Source organism: Schistocerca gregaria, chromosome 1, assembly GCF_023897955.1.
Source record: "Schistocerca gregaria isolate iqSchGreg1 chromosome 1, iqSchGreg1.2, whole genome shotgun sequence".
Classification (NCBI taxonomy): Eukaryota; Metazoa; Arthropoda; class Insecta; order Orthoptera; family Acrididae; genus Schistocerca; species Schistocerca gregaria.
This window is the reverse complement of record NC_064920.1, coordinates 879,529,392-879,544,939: the sequence shown is the minus strand read 5'-3', so window position 1 is coordinate 879,544,939 and position 15,548 is coordinate 879,529,392. Positions and strand designations below refer to the sequence as shown.

General features: G+C 36.8%; 1 protein-coding gene across 5 annotated transcripts in view; it reads left to right on the top strand.

Moving 5' to 3' along the window:
* LOC126273423 (lipid storage droplets surface-binding protein 1) overlaps nt 1-15,548 on the top strand; it is a 154,606-nt gene that overhangs the window by 83,412 nt on the left and 55,646 nt on the right. For all 5 annotated transcript variants that reach the window (XM_049977008.1, XM_049977001.1, XM_049976978.1 and 2 more), the window contains exon 4: nt 14,347-14,569. In XM_049977008.1, coding sequence (XP_049832965.1) covers nt 14,347-14,569 — 223 coding nt within the window. The remainder of the gene's footprint in view (nt 1-14,346; nt 14,570-15,548) is intronic.

Sequence of the window (15,548 nt, the reverse complement as noted above, 5' to 3'; positions counted from 1 at the left end):
CTTCAGAACAACTAGTACACTATGATATTAGTACGTGTCTGTTGTTTCGTTCAAGAATAAATTCTGAAATAAGAAATTACAATAATACATTTACTTGTTTTATTAATTCCTAGAGACTCCCTTCATGGGAATTGTTTGTTTGTTTTAAATGGGTCTTAATAGGCTGTTACATTTCAAAACACACACATGTTCACATAAGTGAAACTCACACATTCATGGCCACTGTCTCTGGCCATGTGGTCACTCTCTCTGTGGTGCATCTGGAGTTCCCTTGGCCTCAGCCTTGGGGCTTCCACAGTTGGGGGTTTGTATGTTGATTTTACTGTTAGGAGCTTAACTTTGTTCTTATAACACACAACATTGTCTTCTATCTTCAAGATGACAACTTCCAAAATTTAGTGTCACTCCTTTTATACCTAATTTTATAATTTGTATAGAGGTACTGTATGATTCACAGAATCAAAGGCCCTAGACTTCATTTAATTTATCCACTCTATTTAGCAGTTCCTGGAAAAAAAATTCTGCTACAGTTATTGTTGCTTCCACGTTTTGGAACCAGTGATGCAAGTATTTGGTATATTGTATTTACAGAAGAACGATTCCATTTGATCCAGAATTACCCTCTCAAGTAACTTTTGAAGACCCAAAGTCAGTGAAATTGGCCTGTAGTTATTTATATCAGTGATTGCTCCCTTTTATAAGGTGGACGTAAGTTTTAAAAGGCTGGGAAAAGCCCCTGGCCAATTTAACTGTTTATTAAATGCATTAATGGTTCTATTAACTGATGTATGCATTCTTTAAGTAATACGATATGCCATACTAGCCAGCAGATATTTTTATTTTGAGTTTGAGATTATTTTAATTCCTCATATTCTGTTACATTCCTTGAGAAAAAATAAATTATTCATTTTAACTAAGTTTTTTTGTGTTGATTTATCAATTTATTCTCTGTATTTCTTAGTTAAATGTTCTATGAAGGCTTCACAGACTGTTTCTGGCTCACACAATAACTTTTACATTTTGTTTTCATGCTATATTTAGTGCTTTGTCCATTCTCAGCAAATGTAGGGGCAGTTACTGAAAAAATTAAGAACCATTGCACACAAGGAATTTTATTTCTTGACTGGTTTCAGGCTTCTAGTGCCCTTCTTCAGAACATTAGAAGCATTATTTGGGCACCAGGTGGCTGAAACTGGTAAAGAAATAAAATTTCTTATGTACAGCAGGTTTCTGATTTTTTTTCCTTTTTTTCAGTTAATGCTATATTACTGTAACGTGAATACACTCTGTTTTCACGTTCTTGGTTTACTATTTATATTAGGGGCTATTTTACTAATATTACCAGATTTGCTTATCTGTTGAGCATAACAGTTTACTTTCAAAATCTTCAAGGATTCTCTGTATGTTTTTTGCTACTTTTGTACTTGGTTATGAAGTATTGGAAATTTGGTGTCGCTGAACAGTTCATGTAGATCTTTCATAATTTACTTTGATTTGTGCATTTCTGTAGGAATTTTTAGATTATTTGAATCTGATTTTCTTACCTTTTTTGCCACTGGACATGCCCAGTTACTTTATTTTTATTTTTTTGGTCATCTGTCTTCTGACTGGTTTGATATGGCCCCCACCACAGTTCCCTCTCTTGCATCAATCTCTTCATCTCAGAGTAGCACTTGGACCTTGTGTCCTCAATTATTTGTTGGATGTATTCCATTCTGTGTCTTCCTCCATAGGTTTTACCCTCTGCAGCTCCTTCTAGTACTATCAAAGTTGTTTCCTGATGTTATAATATGTCCTCTTAACCTGTACCTCCTTCTTGTCAGTGTTTCCCATAAGACCTTTTCTTCACCAAATCTCTGGAGAACTTCCTCATCCCTTGTCCTATTAGTCCAACATCCTTCAATAACACTACATCTCATATGCTTTGATTCTCTTCTTTTCTGTTTTTCCCACAGTCCATGCTTCACAACCATACAATGCTTTGATCCAAACATACATTCTCAGAAATTTCTTCCTCATATTAAGCTAATATTTGATACTATCATACTACTCTTGACCAGGAATACCCTTTTTCCCTGTTCTAATCTGATTTTATCTCCTCCTTGCTTTGTTCCTCATGTGATATTTTCTTTTGAAGACAGCAGAATTACTTGACTTTGTCTACTTCATGGTCCCCAGCTTCGATGTTAAATTTGTCACTAATCTCATTTCTGCTACTCCTAATTACTTTCATTATTCTTTAGTTTACTCTCAATCTGTATTCTGCACTCAGGAGACTACTCCTTCTATTCAACACATTTTCACTGAGGATAACAATATCATCAGCAAATTGCATCATATGTATTCTATCACCTGAACTTTAATCCCATTCATAAAACTTTATTTTATTTCCATCATTACTGCTTTGGCATACAGATTGAAGAATAGAGTAAAAAGACTGCTTCCCTTTTTTAAACTCTTTTTAATTCCAGCACTTCGATTTTGGTCTTGTATTCTCATTGTTCTTCTTGATTGTCTTGCATTTTGTAAATTATCCATCTTTCTCTATAGTTTATTCCTATTTACTCATAATTTTGAACATCTTACACCATTTTATATTGTCAATCATGTTTTCTAGGTCAACAAATTCTGTGAACATTTCTTGATTTTTCTTAAGTCGTGCTTCCATTTTCAATCAGACCAGCACCACTGGCGCCCCTATCTTTCTGAAAGCCAAACCAATCATCATTTAATAGACTCTCATTTTTCTTTTCCACTCTTCTGTTTATCAGCGACTTGGATGCATGAGGCATTAAGGTGTTTATGTGATAGTTCTTGCACTTATCTGGCCTTGCTATCTTTGGGATTGTGTGAATGATATTTTTCCAGAAGTCTGATGGTATGTTTCCAGACTCATAGATTCTACATGCCAACTTGAAAAGTTACTTATTTGCCACTTCCTCCAATGATCTCAGAAATTTCACAGGAATGTTATCTATCCCTTCTGCTTTGTTTGATTGCAAGTCTTCCAAAGTTCTGTTAAACTCTAATAGTGGATGCACTGTCTTCCATATTGACTTCCAATTCTTCCTCAGACATGTCATCAGACAGATCCTCCCCTTGTAGAGGCCCATGTACTTTTTATTTATTTTTATTTTATTTATCCGTCTGTAGACAATAAATATAGTATGGATGTTGTCCAAAAGTATATGTAACTTAATGGGAAACAATTTGTGCAAAATGAACATACAAAATTTTACATTAAGTAATACAAAGAATAATACATACAAAATTGTACAAAAAAGTACAAAGAATAATACTTGGTCATACAAGACAGACTAATGTAACTTTTTATTTATGTACACTAACAATATTTTAACTTTATAGTCTGTTTGCCCTAAGGCTTTACTTTTGTCTTCCCTAAACAGGAAGCCCTTATATTTACTACAATAATTCAGTAAAGATTTTACCACACTCAGCAGCTGTCCATCAGATATACAAAATTAACAGAAACTTTAGGGAGTGAAAGATAATGTTTTCAGTTTTGCCTTAATATAAACATTATCAGAATTATTTATTGGCCTAAATAATCATTTACTAAAAACATAGTCCAAATAGAAATTCTTTAAATTCTACTTTAAATCTATTTTCTTCTTCTAACTTTTTGATGTTAGTTGGCAGTATGTTGTAGAGTTTTGTACTAATATGGCTCACATGCCTTTGTGTGTGTGTGTGTTCTTCTTGTTCACTGAGTATGGAATGCTGTGCTATTTCAAGATTGTAGTTATGCAAGGTGGTATTTGTCTGAAAATCTGCAAGATGAGGCCTAACATATAAAACACATTTGTATATATATTAAGACAGGTACTGTAAATAAAATAGAAAGAAACTTCCACATGGGAAAAATATATAAAAAACAAAGATTCCAAGACTTAATATATTTTAATATATTTTTCCCATGTGGAAGTTTCTTTCTATTTTATTTACATCATCATTAATTTGAACCCAACAATTAAGTTTGTTATCGTCTCTGTTGCATTTCGAAATCTTCTCTATCATCTTACTTTCTCGTTTCGTTTGTACAAGTAGTTTCACTTTGTATTCATCGTCCCTTTTTCCGTAATCTACCATACATTTTATCCTGCCTAATTATACTCCATAATACCTAATTTACTTCCAAACCATAACCTAAAAATTTGTAACGCTTTCAACATAACCGCTGCTATAAAATCCACTGTTCCAAGTTTACAAACATTTCATGTAAACTCGTGAATACTATTTCACAGCTTCAGTTCCTTTCACCCATTGAACAACCATCTCAGTTATTTCCAACAACTTTCGTTTTATTTCCATTCCCGTTTTTCCCACATAACCAATCATTTTTTAGCAGCTACCTACAGGTTTACACGTTATTATTTCTTCATCAAACAACCTTCCAGTACACAACCAGTCCTTTGAATACATTTACACACATATTTTTCGAGATTTTATTCGAAAATTTTTTTCGAATTTTATTTTTTCGGAAATTATTTTTTCGAAACTTCAACCTAAGTTCAGCACAGGATCAACATAGCTCATCTCAAACCAACACTTTTTCGACTTTTTTGATACCTTTATCTCTCCCTATACAAATTTCTATTTACTTTCACTTTAACCTCATATTACCCTTTCCACCTTCTAATACCATGTCAACCTCACAACATCCCTACAACGACCCCATTAAATTCGCTTTCCCGCTTGGTAAGTCTTGGAATCTTTGTTTTTAATATATTAAGGCAGGTGTTGTTAGAACTTTAAGCTTGTTGAATAAGGGTTTGCATTGTGTTTGTGAATGACTGTGTGTTATTATTTGGATAGACCTCTTCTGTAATAGAAATATTTGTTTTAGACAGCAGGTGATGGAACCCCAAAATATTATTCCGTATATTGCAACAGACTGAAAATAGCCAAAATATGCCATCCTGTCACCCTCTGCAGTACAGACATTTGCAATAATTCTAATAGCAAAGAAGCTGAGTTAAGTTTCTGCACAAGTTTCGTTACATGATCGCTAAAATTAAGTTTTTCATCTACATGAAACCCCAGCAATGCTGTTGTCACCCAACAACAGATCAAAATTTACATTTTGACATATTTTCCCAAACTGCATATATTTTTTTTATTTGCATTTAAAGTCAACTGATTTGCATTGAACCAAGTATGGACAGAAAATCCTAAGAAATTTTGGTCTTATGTCAAAGCGGTAGGTGGATCAAAACAAAATGTCCAGACACTCGGTGACCAAAATGGTACTGAAACAGAGGATGACAGACTAAAGGCCGAAATACTAAATGTCTTCTTCCAAAGCTGTTTCACAGAGGAAGACTGCACTGTGCTTCCTTCTCTAGATTGTCGCACAGTTGACAAAATGGTAGATATCAAATTAGATGACAGAGGGATAGAGAAACAATTAAAATCGCTCAAAAGAGGAAAGGCCACTGGTCCTGATGGGACACCAGTTCGATTTTACACAGAGTACGCAAAGGAACTTGCCACCCTTCTTGCAGCTGTGTACCGTAGGTCTCTAGAAGAGCGAAGCATTCCAAAGGATCGGAAAAGGGCACAGGTCATCCCCATTTTCAAGAAGGGACGTCGAACAGATGTGCAGAACTATAGACCTATATCTCTAATGTCGATCAGTTGTAGAATTTTGGAACATGTATTATGTTAGAGTATAATGTCTCTTCTGGAGACTAGAAATCTACTCTGTAGGAATCAACATGGGTTTCGAAAAAGACAGTTGTGTGAAACCCAGCTCGCACTATTCGTCCACGAGACTCAGAAGGCCTTAGACACGGGTTCACAGGTAGATGCCGTGTTTCTTGACTTCCGCAAGGGGTTTGACACAGTTCCCCACAGTCGTTTAATGAACAAAGTAAGAGCATACGGACTATCAGATCAATTGTGTGATTGGATTGAGGAGTTCCTAGATAAGAGAACGCAGCATGTCATTCTCAATGGAGAGAAGTCTTCCGAAGTAAGAGTGATTTCAGGTGTGCCGCAGGGGAGTGTCATAGGACCGTTGCTATTCACAATATACATAAATGACCTGGTGGATGACATCGGAAGTTCACTGAGGCTTGTTGCAGATGATGCTGTGGTGTATCGAGAGGTTGCAACAATGGAAAATTGTACTGAAATGCAGGAGGATCTGCAGCGAATTGACGCATGGTGCACAGAATGGCAATTGAATCTCAATGTAGACAAGTGTAATGTGATGCGAATACATAGAAAGATAGGTCCCTTATCATTTAGCTACAAAATAGCAGGTCAGCAACTGGAAGCAGTTAATTCCATAAATTATCGGGGAATACGCATTAGGAGTGATTTAAAATGGAATGATCATATAAAGTTGATCGTCGGTAAAGCAGATGCCAGATTGAGATTCATTGGAAGAATCCTAAGGAAATGCAATCCGACAACAAAGGAAGTAGGTTACAGTGCGCTTGTTCGCCCACTGCTTGAATACTGCTCAACAGTGTGGGATCCGCATCAGATAGGGTTGATAGAAGAGATAGAGAAGATCCAACAGAGAGCAGCGCGCTTCATTACAGGATCATTTAGTAATTGCGAAAGCGTTACGGTGATGATAGATAAACTCCAGTGGAAGACTCTGCAGGTGAGATGCTCAGTAGCTCGGTACGGGCTTTTGTTAAAATTTCGAGAACATACCTTCACCGAAGAGTCGAGCAGTATATTGCTCCCTCCTACGTATATCTGGCAAAGAGACCATGAGGATAAAATCAGAGAGATTAGAGCCCACACAGAAGCATACTGACAATCCTTCCTTCCACGTACAATACAAGACTGGAATAGAAGGGAGAACTGATAGGTACTCAGGGTACCCTCCGCCACACACCGTCAGGTGGCTTGCAGAGTATGAATGTAGATGTAGATGTAGACATTCTTTATTACTTGAGCAGTAGTTATTTGCAGAATTTGCTTTGGTGCACCTATTATCACACTAGTGTCATCTGCTAATAGTATGGCGTTTGCTGCTACATCTGAGGTGTGAAAGTCATTTATGTGGACAAGGAACAATAAGGAACCTAGACTACTGCCTTGCAGCACTCCTATTTCCACTTTTTTGCATCTGATGCTAAATTTATTTTGTGTTTGGAGTAATCTGACATCAGTCCTACAATCTGTGTTCTGTTTTGCAGGTATGATTCAAACCACTTTTTCCCTGTTCCATGAATACCTAATGATTGCAGTTTTTCTGAAAGAATGCCGTGATTGACAGTGTCCAGTGCTTTGGAGAGATCTAAATTTACTCCCACTACACTGTTGTCTTTTTCAAGATTTTTGATTATTTGTTCAGTGTAGCACATTGGTGCTGTTTCTGTATTTTTACCTGCTTGGAAACCATGCTGATTTGTATTTAATAACTTATGGTCATTTAGGTATTAGTTGATTCTGTGCTTCATTGATTTTTCTATTATTTTGGAAAATGTTGGAAGAAAGGATATTGGCTGATAGTTTTCTACCTTACGTTTGTCGCCATTTTTGAATAATGGCTTCACTTTTGACACTTTCATCCTTCCTGGAAACACTCCTTCACTAAATGTAAGTTGGCTATATATCCCAAGGGCCTTGCAATTTGTGCAGCTGTCAATGTCATGATATAAACAGGCAAGTCATCTACTCCTGCTGACATTTTAGGCTTCAAGCTCATAATTACTTTAAACACTTCATGTTCATCTGTTGGATGCCTCCTCATGCTACAAGGAACTTTGGCAATTAAAGTTTTTCTTGGTTCGTAAATTTTGAGCTTAATGAAGTTTTGTTGCATTTATGAAGAAATTGTTGATACAACTTGGCAAATCTTGTTTTTTAATATTGATATTTTCTGTGTTTTTGAGAATGGTATCCTGGCCTTCACCTCTCTTTCCTGTTTGTCTTCACAATAACCAAATATGGCTTTTGATTTGTTATCAGACTATCTTATTAAGGTGTCATTACTCATAAATTTTGTCTTGGCAATTACTTTTTGATATACTCTCTTGTAATTCTTAATATATTCTATGAACTGTGGATCTGCAGATGTCTTCAATTCTGAATTCAGTCTCTTTAGAGTTCCACAAGAAGTTTTGATGCCCACTGTTATCCAAGAACTTGGCTTTTTATTGTGAACTGATGTGAATCTTGACAGCTTCTTTGAAAGCAAATTTCGAAATATCCCCTGAAAATTGAAGAAAAAGTGTTATATGCATCATTCGTATTTCTTAGGGACAGCACTTCTGCCCAGGACTCACTAGTTAGGATATTTGTGAATTCTACACAGTTTTCAGTGGAAAATGTTCTTTTATATGTGAATTACACTTTTTTCTTGCAGTGTCACTGAAGGAATTTTGAGGACAAGAGCAATATGATCTCATAATCCCAAATCAGTATTTGTTACTTCTACTTCTGTGGAATATGCAATTGAAAATATATTATATATAAGACTGTTTGTATTATATGTTATTCATGTGGGTTCATGTATGTGTGGAAACAGATTGAAACTACATAATAGGCTAAAAAATCAGTTCCTAAATTTATTTTCATTCATAAGATTTATGCTGAAATCCCCACAGACAACTACAGTGGCTCTTTCAGTATAAAGAATATTAAGCAGTGTTTCTAATTGATTAATGAATATGTCTGTATCCCCCGTAAGTGGTCTGTGTATTGCTATGACTATGACTTCTCGCTGTATTTAATACAACTGTATAGCTGCTGTTTCAAAATTATTTTCTACACTTGATGATTCAGCTTCATACCTTCTTTTGTACCTGATACTTGATTTAGTAAAGATACATACACCTCTGTTTTTGGCATTTTTTTTCTACAATACTGACTTGCCAACTTATGTGGATGAATATTAATGATATGTAGTTCAAAACATCTGCATCAATGCTCCATGATGAACATGCAGTCCATGTTTGCACCGTTCATTGCTATCTCACATCCTAAGGCACTGAAGATTTAGGCTTAAAACATGCAGGTGACTAGGGTGAGAACTGATTACAGTTTTATTTACATTTTGTGCTGTCATATTCACTCCCATGTCCTGGTCAGATACCAATAATCCTTGAGAAGGACCTGTTTCCTGCACCTCTCAGGACATACCTGTACACTGAGCTGCAGTGTTCAGTCTATCTGCACACTCCTATGGACTTAACAGTGGAATTTCCATTGCCCTCCTAATGTTTCCATTCTTGCTTTTAATTTCACTGAAGGTTGTTCTGACACTTCTACGTGCTGATTCAATCATTTTGATGACCATTTATTTTACAGTTTCCTAGCATAATTCCTGATACCATCACACATTTGCATCCCTGCACTTTCCACTTATTTCATTCCTAAGTGACTTACATTTCTGAATTCACTGAACAATTTTTTGTTTTGTTTTTCCTTCTTTTCTCAATCAATTGAAATATTTCTTCTGTTACCCAATATTATTTTAATTTATATTCCTTGTGTCTATTTTTATCAGTGTAAATGCTGTGATCACCCTTTCCAGTGAGCTGCCTACTGTGTTATTCATTATCACATTACTTCAGAGCATTAAACACATCTCATCATTCAACATTATTTCAGTGTACCACATCTTTGCACTTAGATTCTTCTTCTTATGCTCCAACCTACTCTTCATCATTACTAAAATTTGGTCCAAGTCCATATATGATCCTGGATATACCTTACATTCCAATACCTGATTTGGAATATCTGTCTGACAATGGTGCAATCCACCTGGAATCTTAACACATCTCCAGGCCTTTTCCAAGTATACCTGCTCTTGTTGCAATTTTTGAGCAGTGTATTCACTACTGCTAGCTGAAATTCATTGCAAACTCCATTAGTCTTTTCTCCTCTCTCATTCTTACTACCAAGCCCATATTCTCCTGTAGCTCTTTCTTTGTTCCTTCCTCTGCTGCCACATTCCAATCCCCAATGATTATTAGATTATCCTTAAATAGTTACCAATGGATATTGATAAATGTTCCATGCTTGGTTAGTCCAGAGAAGGACTGTTCATAGATAAGTTCTCTTGTCTCTTGCTTACTTGTTGCTGTGTAGCAACACTTTCATGGAAGAATTAGGCACTATTAAACCATTGCTCAGACATTACGAGATTGCAGCCACCACAGTCTTTCGGGAGGCTGCTTCCTTGATTCAGAAAGTATCAGCTATTTCAACATGACTTCCTAGTGACATCTATACTGGAACAAAAATCTACCCAAGAAAGCTCATCTGGTTTAAGATCAAGTAAAGAAGGTTGAGGGATTCCAATCCCCACACCAAACCCTGTTGAAGCTGAACTGCATTAGGATGGCTCAAGGGAGATGTGGTTACACTTTGAAGAAGTAGGGTTCCTGTCTGTCTGCTGACAGTGAATCACATTCCTAAGGAGTGCCCAGTCTGAGCACTTGATGGTGAACTGAAAACTCTACACCAAGTGATTCTGAATGCCCTGGTCTGGTTGTCAATAATGTTGAATATTTCTATTTGATTGTAGAGACCATTTTTAGTATACTCATATACCTTCTCTCTCTCTCTCTCTCTCTCTCTTCATCTTCTGCTTATGACATTGGCATGTATGGTTGAACTTTTGTTCGTGGCACTTATTTGCTGTCAATTCTGATGAGAACAACCCTCACTGAACTGTTCACAGAAACTAACTTTCTACCCCACTTTCCTATCATACTGAACCCTATTCCCATTGCGCCTTTTCTGCTGCTGCCGATATTATCCTTTAATCGTCTATCCAGAAAGGGCTAAATCTTTATTCCATTTTATTTCATTGGCCCCTACTATATCTATACTTAGCCATTACATTTCCATTTAGTGATTTTCTACCTTTTCTATTACATTCATGCTTCTGATAGTCCACACTCTGACTCATAGTATGTTATTCTTTCATTAGTTATTCAGTCTCATTCTCATGTTACCTGCCACTTGCAAGTGCTCTCCTTGAGAGCCAGATGGGTGACTAATCCATAATATTTTGCTAATGGAGAACTCAACATAATACATTTTCTGTTACAGTCCATATACCCTGTGGCTACATATTGTGTGCCCTTCTGTGTTCTCATGTTGTTGATCATTGTTGATTCTTCCACCTTTTAAGCACAGTTTCCCACTCCAAGAGCAGGAGATTGCTGTGAAACTCTTGACCACTCCTCTACCCTCTCTGACAAGGCCACTGACAGAACTTTGGTGACTCATTATACCTGAAGTCTTCTGCCATCAGTATTGATGAATTTTATTCAGAATATAGTCTGTGGTTTTGTTGAAACTGGGACCCATGATATTTTAATTAGTAGCCAAAGAAACTACATCTAGACCATAGATCACATGGTTTATTACTTCATAAAAATGGGCCCACTTTTCATTTGTGTCATCGTATTTGGGTAGGTTATGGTGCAATCAAATTGCTGGTAAAATATTTAGCTGTATAGCTCGCAGAGAAGGTCCTATAGCTTTTGTGAATATCTGGCTCTTAAAAGTGTCATTCTAAAGTTGCTGTAAGATGCTGTAGCTGGGAAAGATATGAGATTTGGTTTGGCTTATGTTTGTGTGTACTTCTAACCATGGTGCTGTTGCATTCTGTTGCCCAGGTGCACAAACTTCAATGTTGTCTGCAAGTTATGCCCTGGATTCACACTGAATGTTGTTTACATCATAAATGCCTACATCACCACCTTCGTTGTGTATCTTTTTATGATATACTCCTATGCTCATGAGCTTGTAATTATCTTATTAAAACTATGAATCTCTTCAGTCTTGCACCCAAGTGTATCCATTTTATATGAGGCACCACTTTTTTTCCGAAAGCAGGTTGGTTTTATTTAGAATTCAATAAACCATATTATTTCCCACTCTTTTGGCCACAAAACCTTATTTTTCACCATGATCTCTGTTCAGTGCACTGGCCTAATACCACCTTACTGTGTGCCTGCATGGTACCACTCTACTGGTTGACGTTCGAGTCAACATCTTACTGCATCAGTAACCTCACCATCATACATGTACTGCTTCCTGCAGAGTTTATGCTTCAATTAGAACAAACAGATGGAAGTCAGAAGGTGTGAGATCAGGGTTGTAGGAGGGATGAGGAAGAATAGCCTAATTTAGTTTTGTGAGTACCTCTCCGGTGCATGGAGTTGTGTGGATTTGCATTGTAATAGTGGGAACAGAGCGTTTGCATTTTTGTGGTGGCGAACATGCTGAAGTCATTTCTTCAGTTTCCTGGGTGTAGCACAATACATTGTGGAGTTGATTGTTGCACCTCAGAGCTGATTGTTGTGCTTATGAGGGTGACAGCAAAGAGAATATCCCCTTCAGAGTTCCAGAAGACCATCACCATGACTGTACCAGCTGAGGGTGCTGCAGTCATGGACTGTGCAGCTGATCCTGGTGGACGTTTGAGTCCTCCCTCGGGCATGGGTGTGTATGTTTGTCCTTAGGATAATTTAGGTTAAGTAGTGTGTAAGCTTAGGGACTGATGACCTTAACAGTTAAGTCCCATAAGGTTTCACACACATTTTTGAACATTTGGTGCAGCTTTGAAGTTTTTCTTCAGAGGAGATGTGGTGTGGTGCCACTCTGTGGATTGTCATTTTGTTTGTGGTTTGAAGGGATGAACCCATGTTTCATTGCCTGTGATGATGTCCAACAAATAACTTTTCATGATCATCCTCATATTGCACAAATAATGACATAGATGGTCCTTCAGTGCTCTTTATGGGCTTCTGTTAGGCAGTGAGGAATCCAGTGTGCCCACACCTTTGAGTACTCCAACTGGTGGATGATTATGTCAGCACTACCAATAGCCAATTGTGCAGTGAGGTATTTAATTGTGATCTGTGGATCACCTCTAATGAGCATGTCTGTCCATCCCTGCACTGCAGGAGTTACAACTGTGTATGGTTGGCTGGCATATGGGAGATCGGATAGGTTTGCACTATCTTGTTGCAATGATGACAAACGCCTCAATGAATGACTCACCATGCTCTTGTTCACTGCTAGGTCTGTGTAGGCATTCTGCAAGCATGTGTGAATGTCTGCAATGCTCTGTTTTGCTGCCAAAAGAAACTCAATGAAAGCTCTTTGCTTTGACTGCAGCTCCATTACGAACACCATTTTGAATGCTACATATAGCACCATCACCTGCCGGAACCTCATGAAACTAGATCTGAAGCAGGAATATTCCATGACAATCCACAACAAATTCTGCACTTATTCAACTTAAATTGGCTGAGAGAAAAAAAAATGTTGCATTGCTTCTTGAACACTGCTTGTATAATTTACTTTCTCCTAAGAACTCATAAAATCGTTCTATCTTATTGGTGACATACTAGACATCAGTTATCCTGCTAAAGCCTACTTACAAAGTTTAAAGAATAAGTATTAAGTGAGGAACATAGTACATTCCCTCTCAACACCCCCTTCCCACCCCACCTGCCCCACATCCACCTCCCCCATCCTCTCCTCCGCTGACCCACACCCCAAGAATTGCTACCATAGGGTCACAAAGATAACATTAGACTAATTACATACACACTCACATAGGCATTTGAGCAGTCATTCTTCCTGAACACTATACACAACTAGAATAGAAAGAAACCTTGGTGTATGGTACAATGAGAAGTACCCTCTGCAATGCACCTCACAGTTGTTTGTAGTTGGACACACACACACACACACACACACACACACACACACACACACACACACACAATATGTGTGTGTTGTTGGTTTGTTTGTTGATTTAGGTGATTTTAACAAACCAAGTAGCACTATGCTCTTACACTCATTTTATAAATACATTATGCATTGACAGTGTCTGTGAAATATTAATGCTGAAATCTAAATCTAATAATGCATTAATTGCCTCATTGATTTCAATTTGATTTTTACATTATAAAGTATGGTATTTTTATCAGTGTAAAGTATTAAAAATGACTTAATTAATGGTTAGTTGTTGGAATAGTACTGGTACAGTGTAATAACAGATGTTAAGAATTAAAGAATGTAGCTGATGATTGTTGTTGCAATAGTACAGTTTGATAACAGCTTCATACACAGCAAATGAAAGCAAGAGTTCTTCTCTTGATCAGCACTGTGAAGTATTCCCTCCCGATCCTTGTTCATATAAGTCAGTGCTCCACTTTTGATGATTGCATTAAGGAACTAACAATTTTAACACACAACAAAAAACAAAGAGATACAATAACCTTAATCACACATTATAAATTTGTTGTTGAATGAATAAATTTTATTGTTATACTTTGCCCATAACTCTTGTAATACAAACTTGCATGTGCCATTTGTTTTTAACAGATTTTTGTCAGCACCAAGGATTATGTGAGCTCAACAATTGTGCAACCTGTTCTCAAGAGAGCAGACTCAGTTAAACAATTTGGCAGAGAACAAGCACATACAGTTCTTGAGAGCAAATATACAAACTTTGCAGCCTACAGACTGGACAGTGCACTTGATTTGGCAGATAAATATATCGACCAATATCTTCCACCCACCGAAGGCACACAAGAGGAATCAATTGGTAAAATAAAACTGAATTTTCATTCTTATTACTCTCTGAATTCTTAAAACTGTTATAAAATATTGTGTATTACAAAAATACGAAATATTTTACATATACTTGATGCTCTTCAGCTTGTTAGTATTTTTAAAATACATCTCGCTGTACCCCATTAGCTGTATGTAAAATATTTAATTGTTACACCAATATTCACAAATGCAGATTTTTGTCTGTGACACATATTATGCATACATTACAAATGACTTATATGCCGGCTATGAAATCTTTATTATGTTAAAGTTGTGGAGGATCTCTGCAATGTGCTGGTATTTAGCAATAGCCACACTTCTTGGTCTTATACAGCACTCATGAGACCTGGAAGTGCAAACATAACATGTGTGCATGATGATATGTGTACCACAGAGATCGATATAAATTTTAATGTTATAAAGATTTTATAATTGACATAAACATAATCTGATGTGGAGGTGCACAATATATACTACTGACAATGGGCTGTATTACTGAGAAATGGTCTAGCGATATTATGTTTTACATGCAGCTCGTGGTGTACAGCAAAATGTCATTTAACAATTGAAATATTTTATGTTATTAACATTTTTACTGACCACCACTAAAGGGAAAATTTTTCCCCTGTGTATTAGAACATAATTCATACAGCAGAAAGAGTAAAGGTAACCACTTACCTTATATTTGAGATGTTGGGCAGTGGACAGGTTTTTGAAGAAAACTGAACTTGTACTTAATCTTTGGGCAATATCCTCCTTCAGAGCTAAGAAACACAGTTACACTGTCCTGTTGAAGCTGCATATTTTCTTGCCATAGGATAGGGAGATGGGTGCAGGAGGAGAATAGGGTCTGTCAAGGATATTGTGGTGATTGGGATGGCAATGAAAAGCTATTCTAGGTATGGTGGGCAAAATCTCAGACAGAATGGATCTCATTTCAGGTCAGGGATCAACATTACCAGGATTGGATG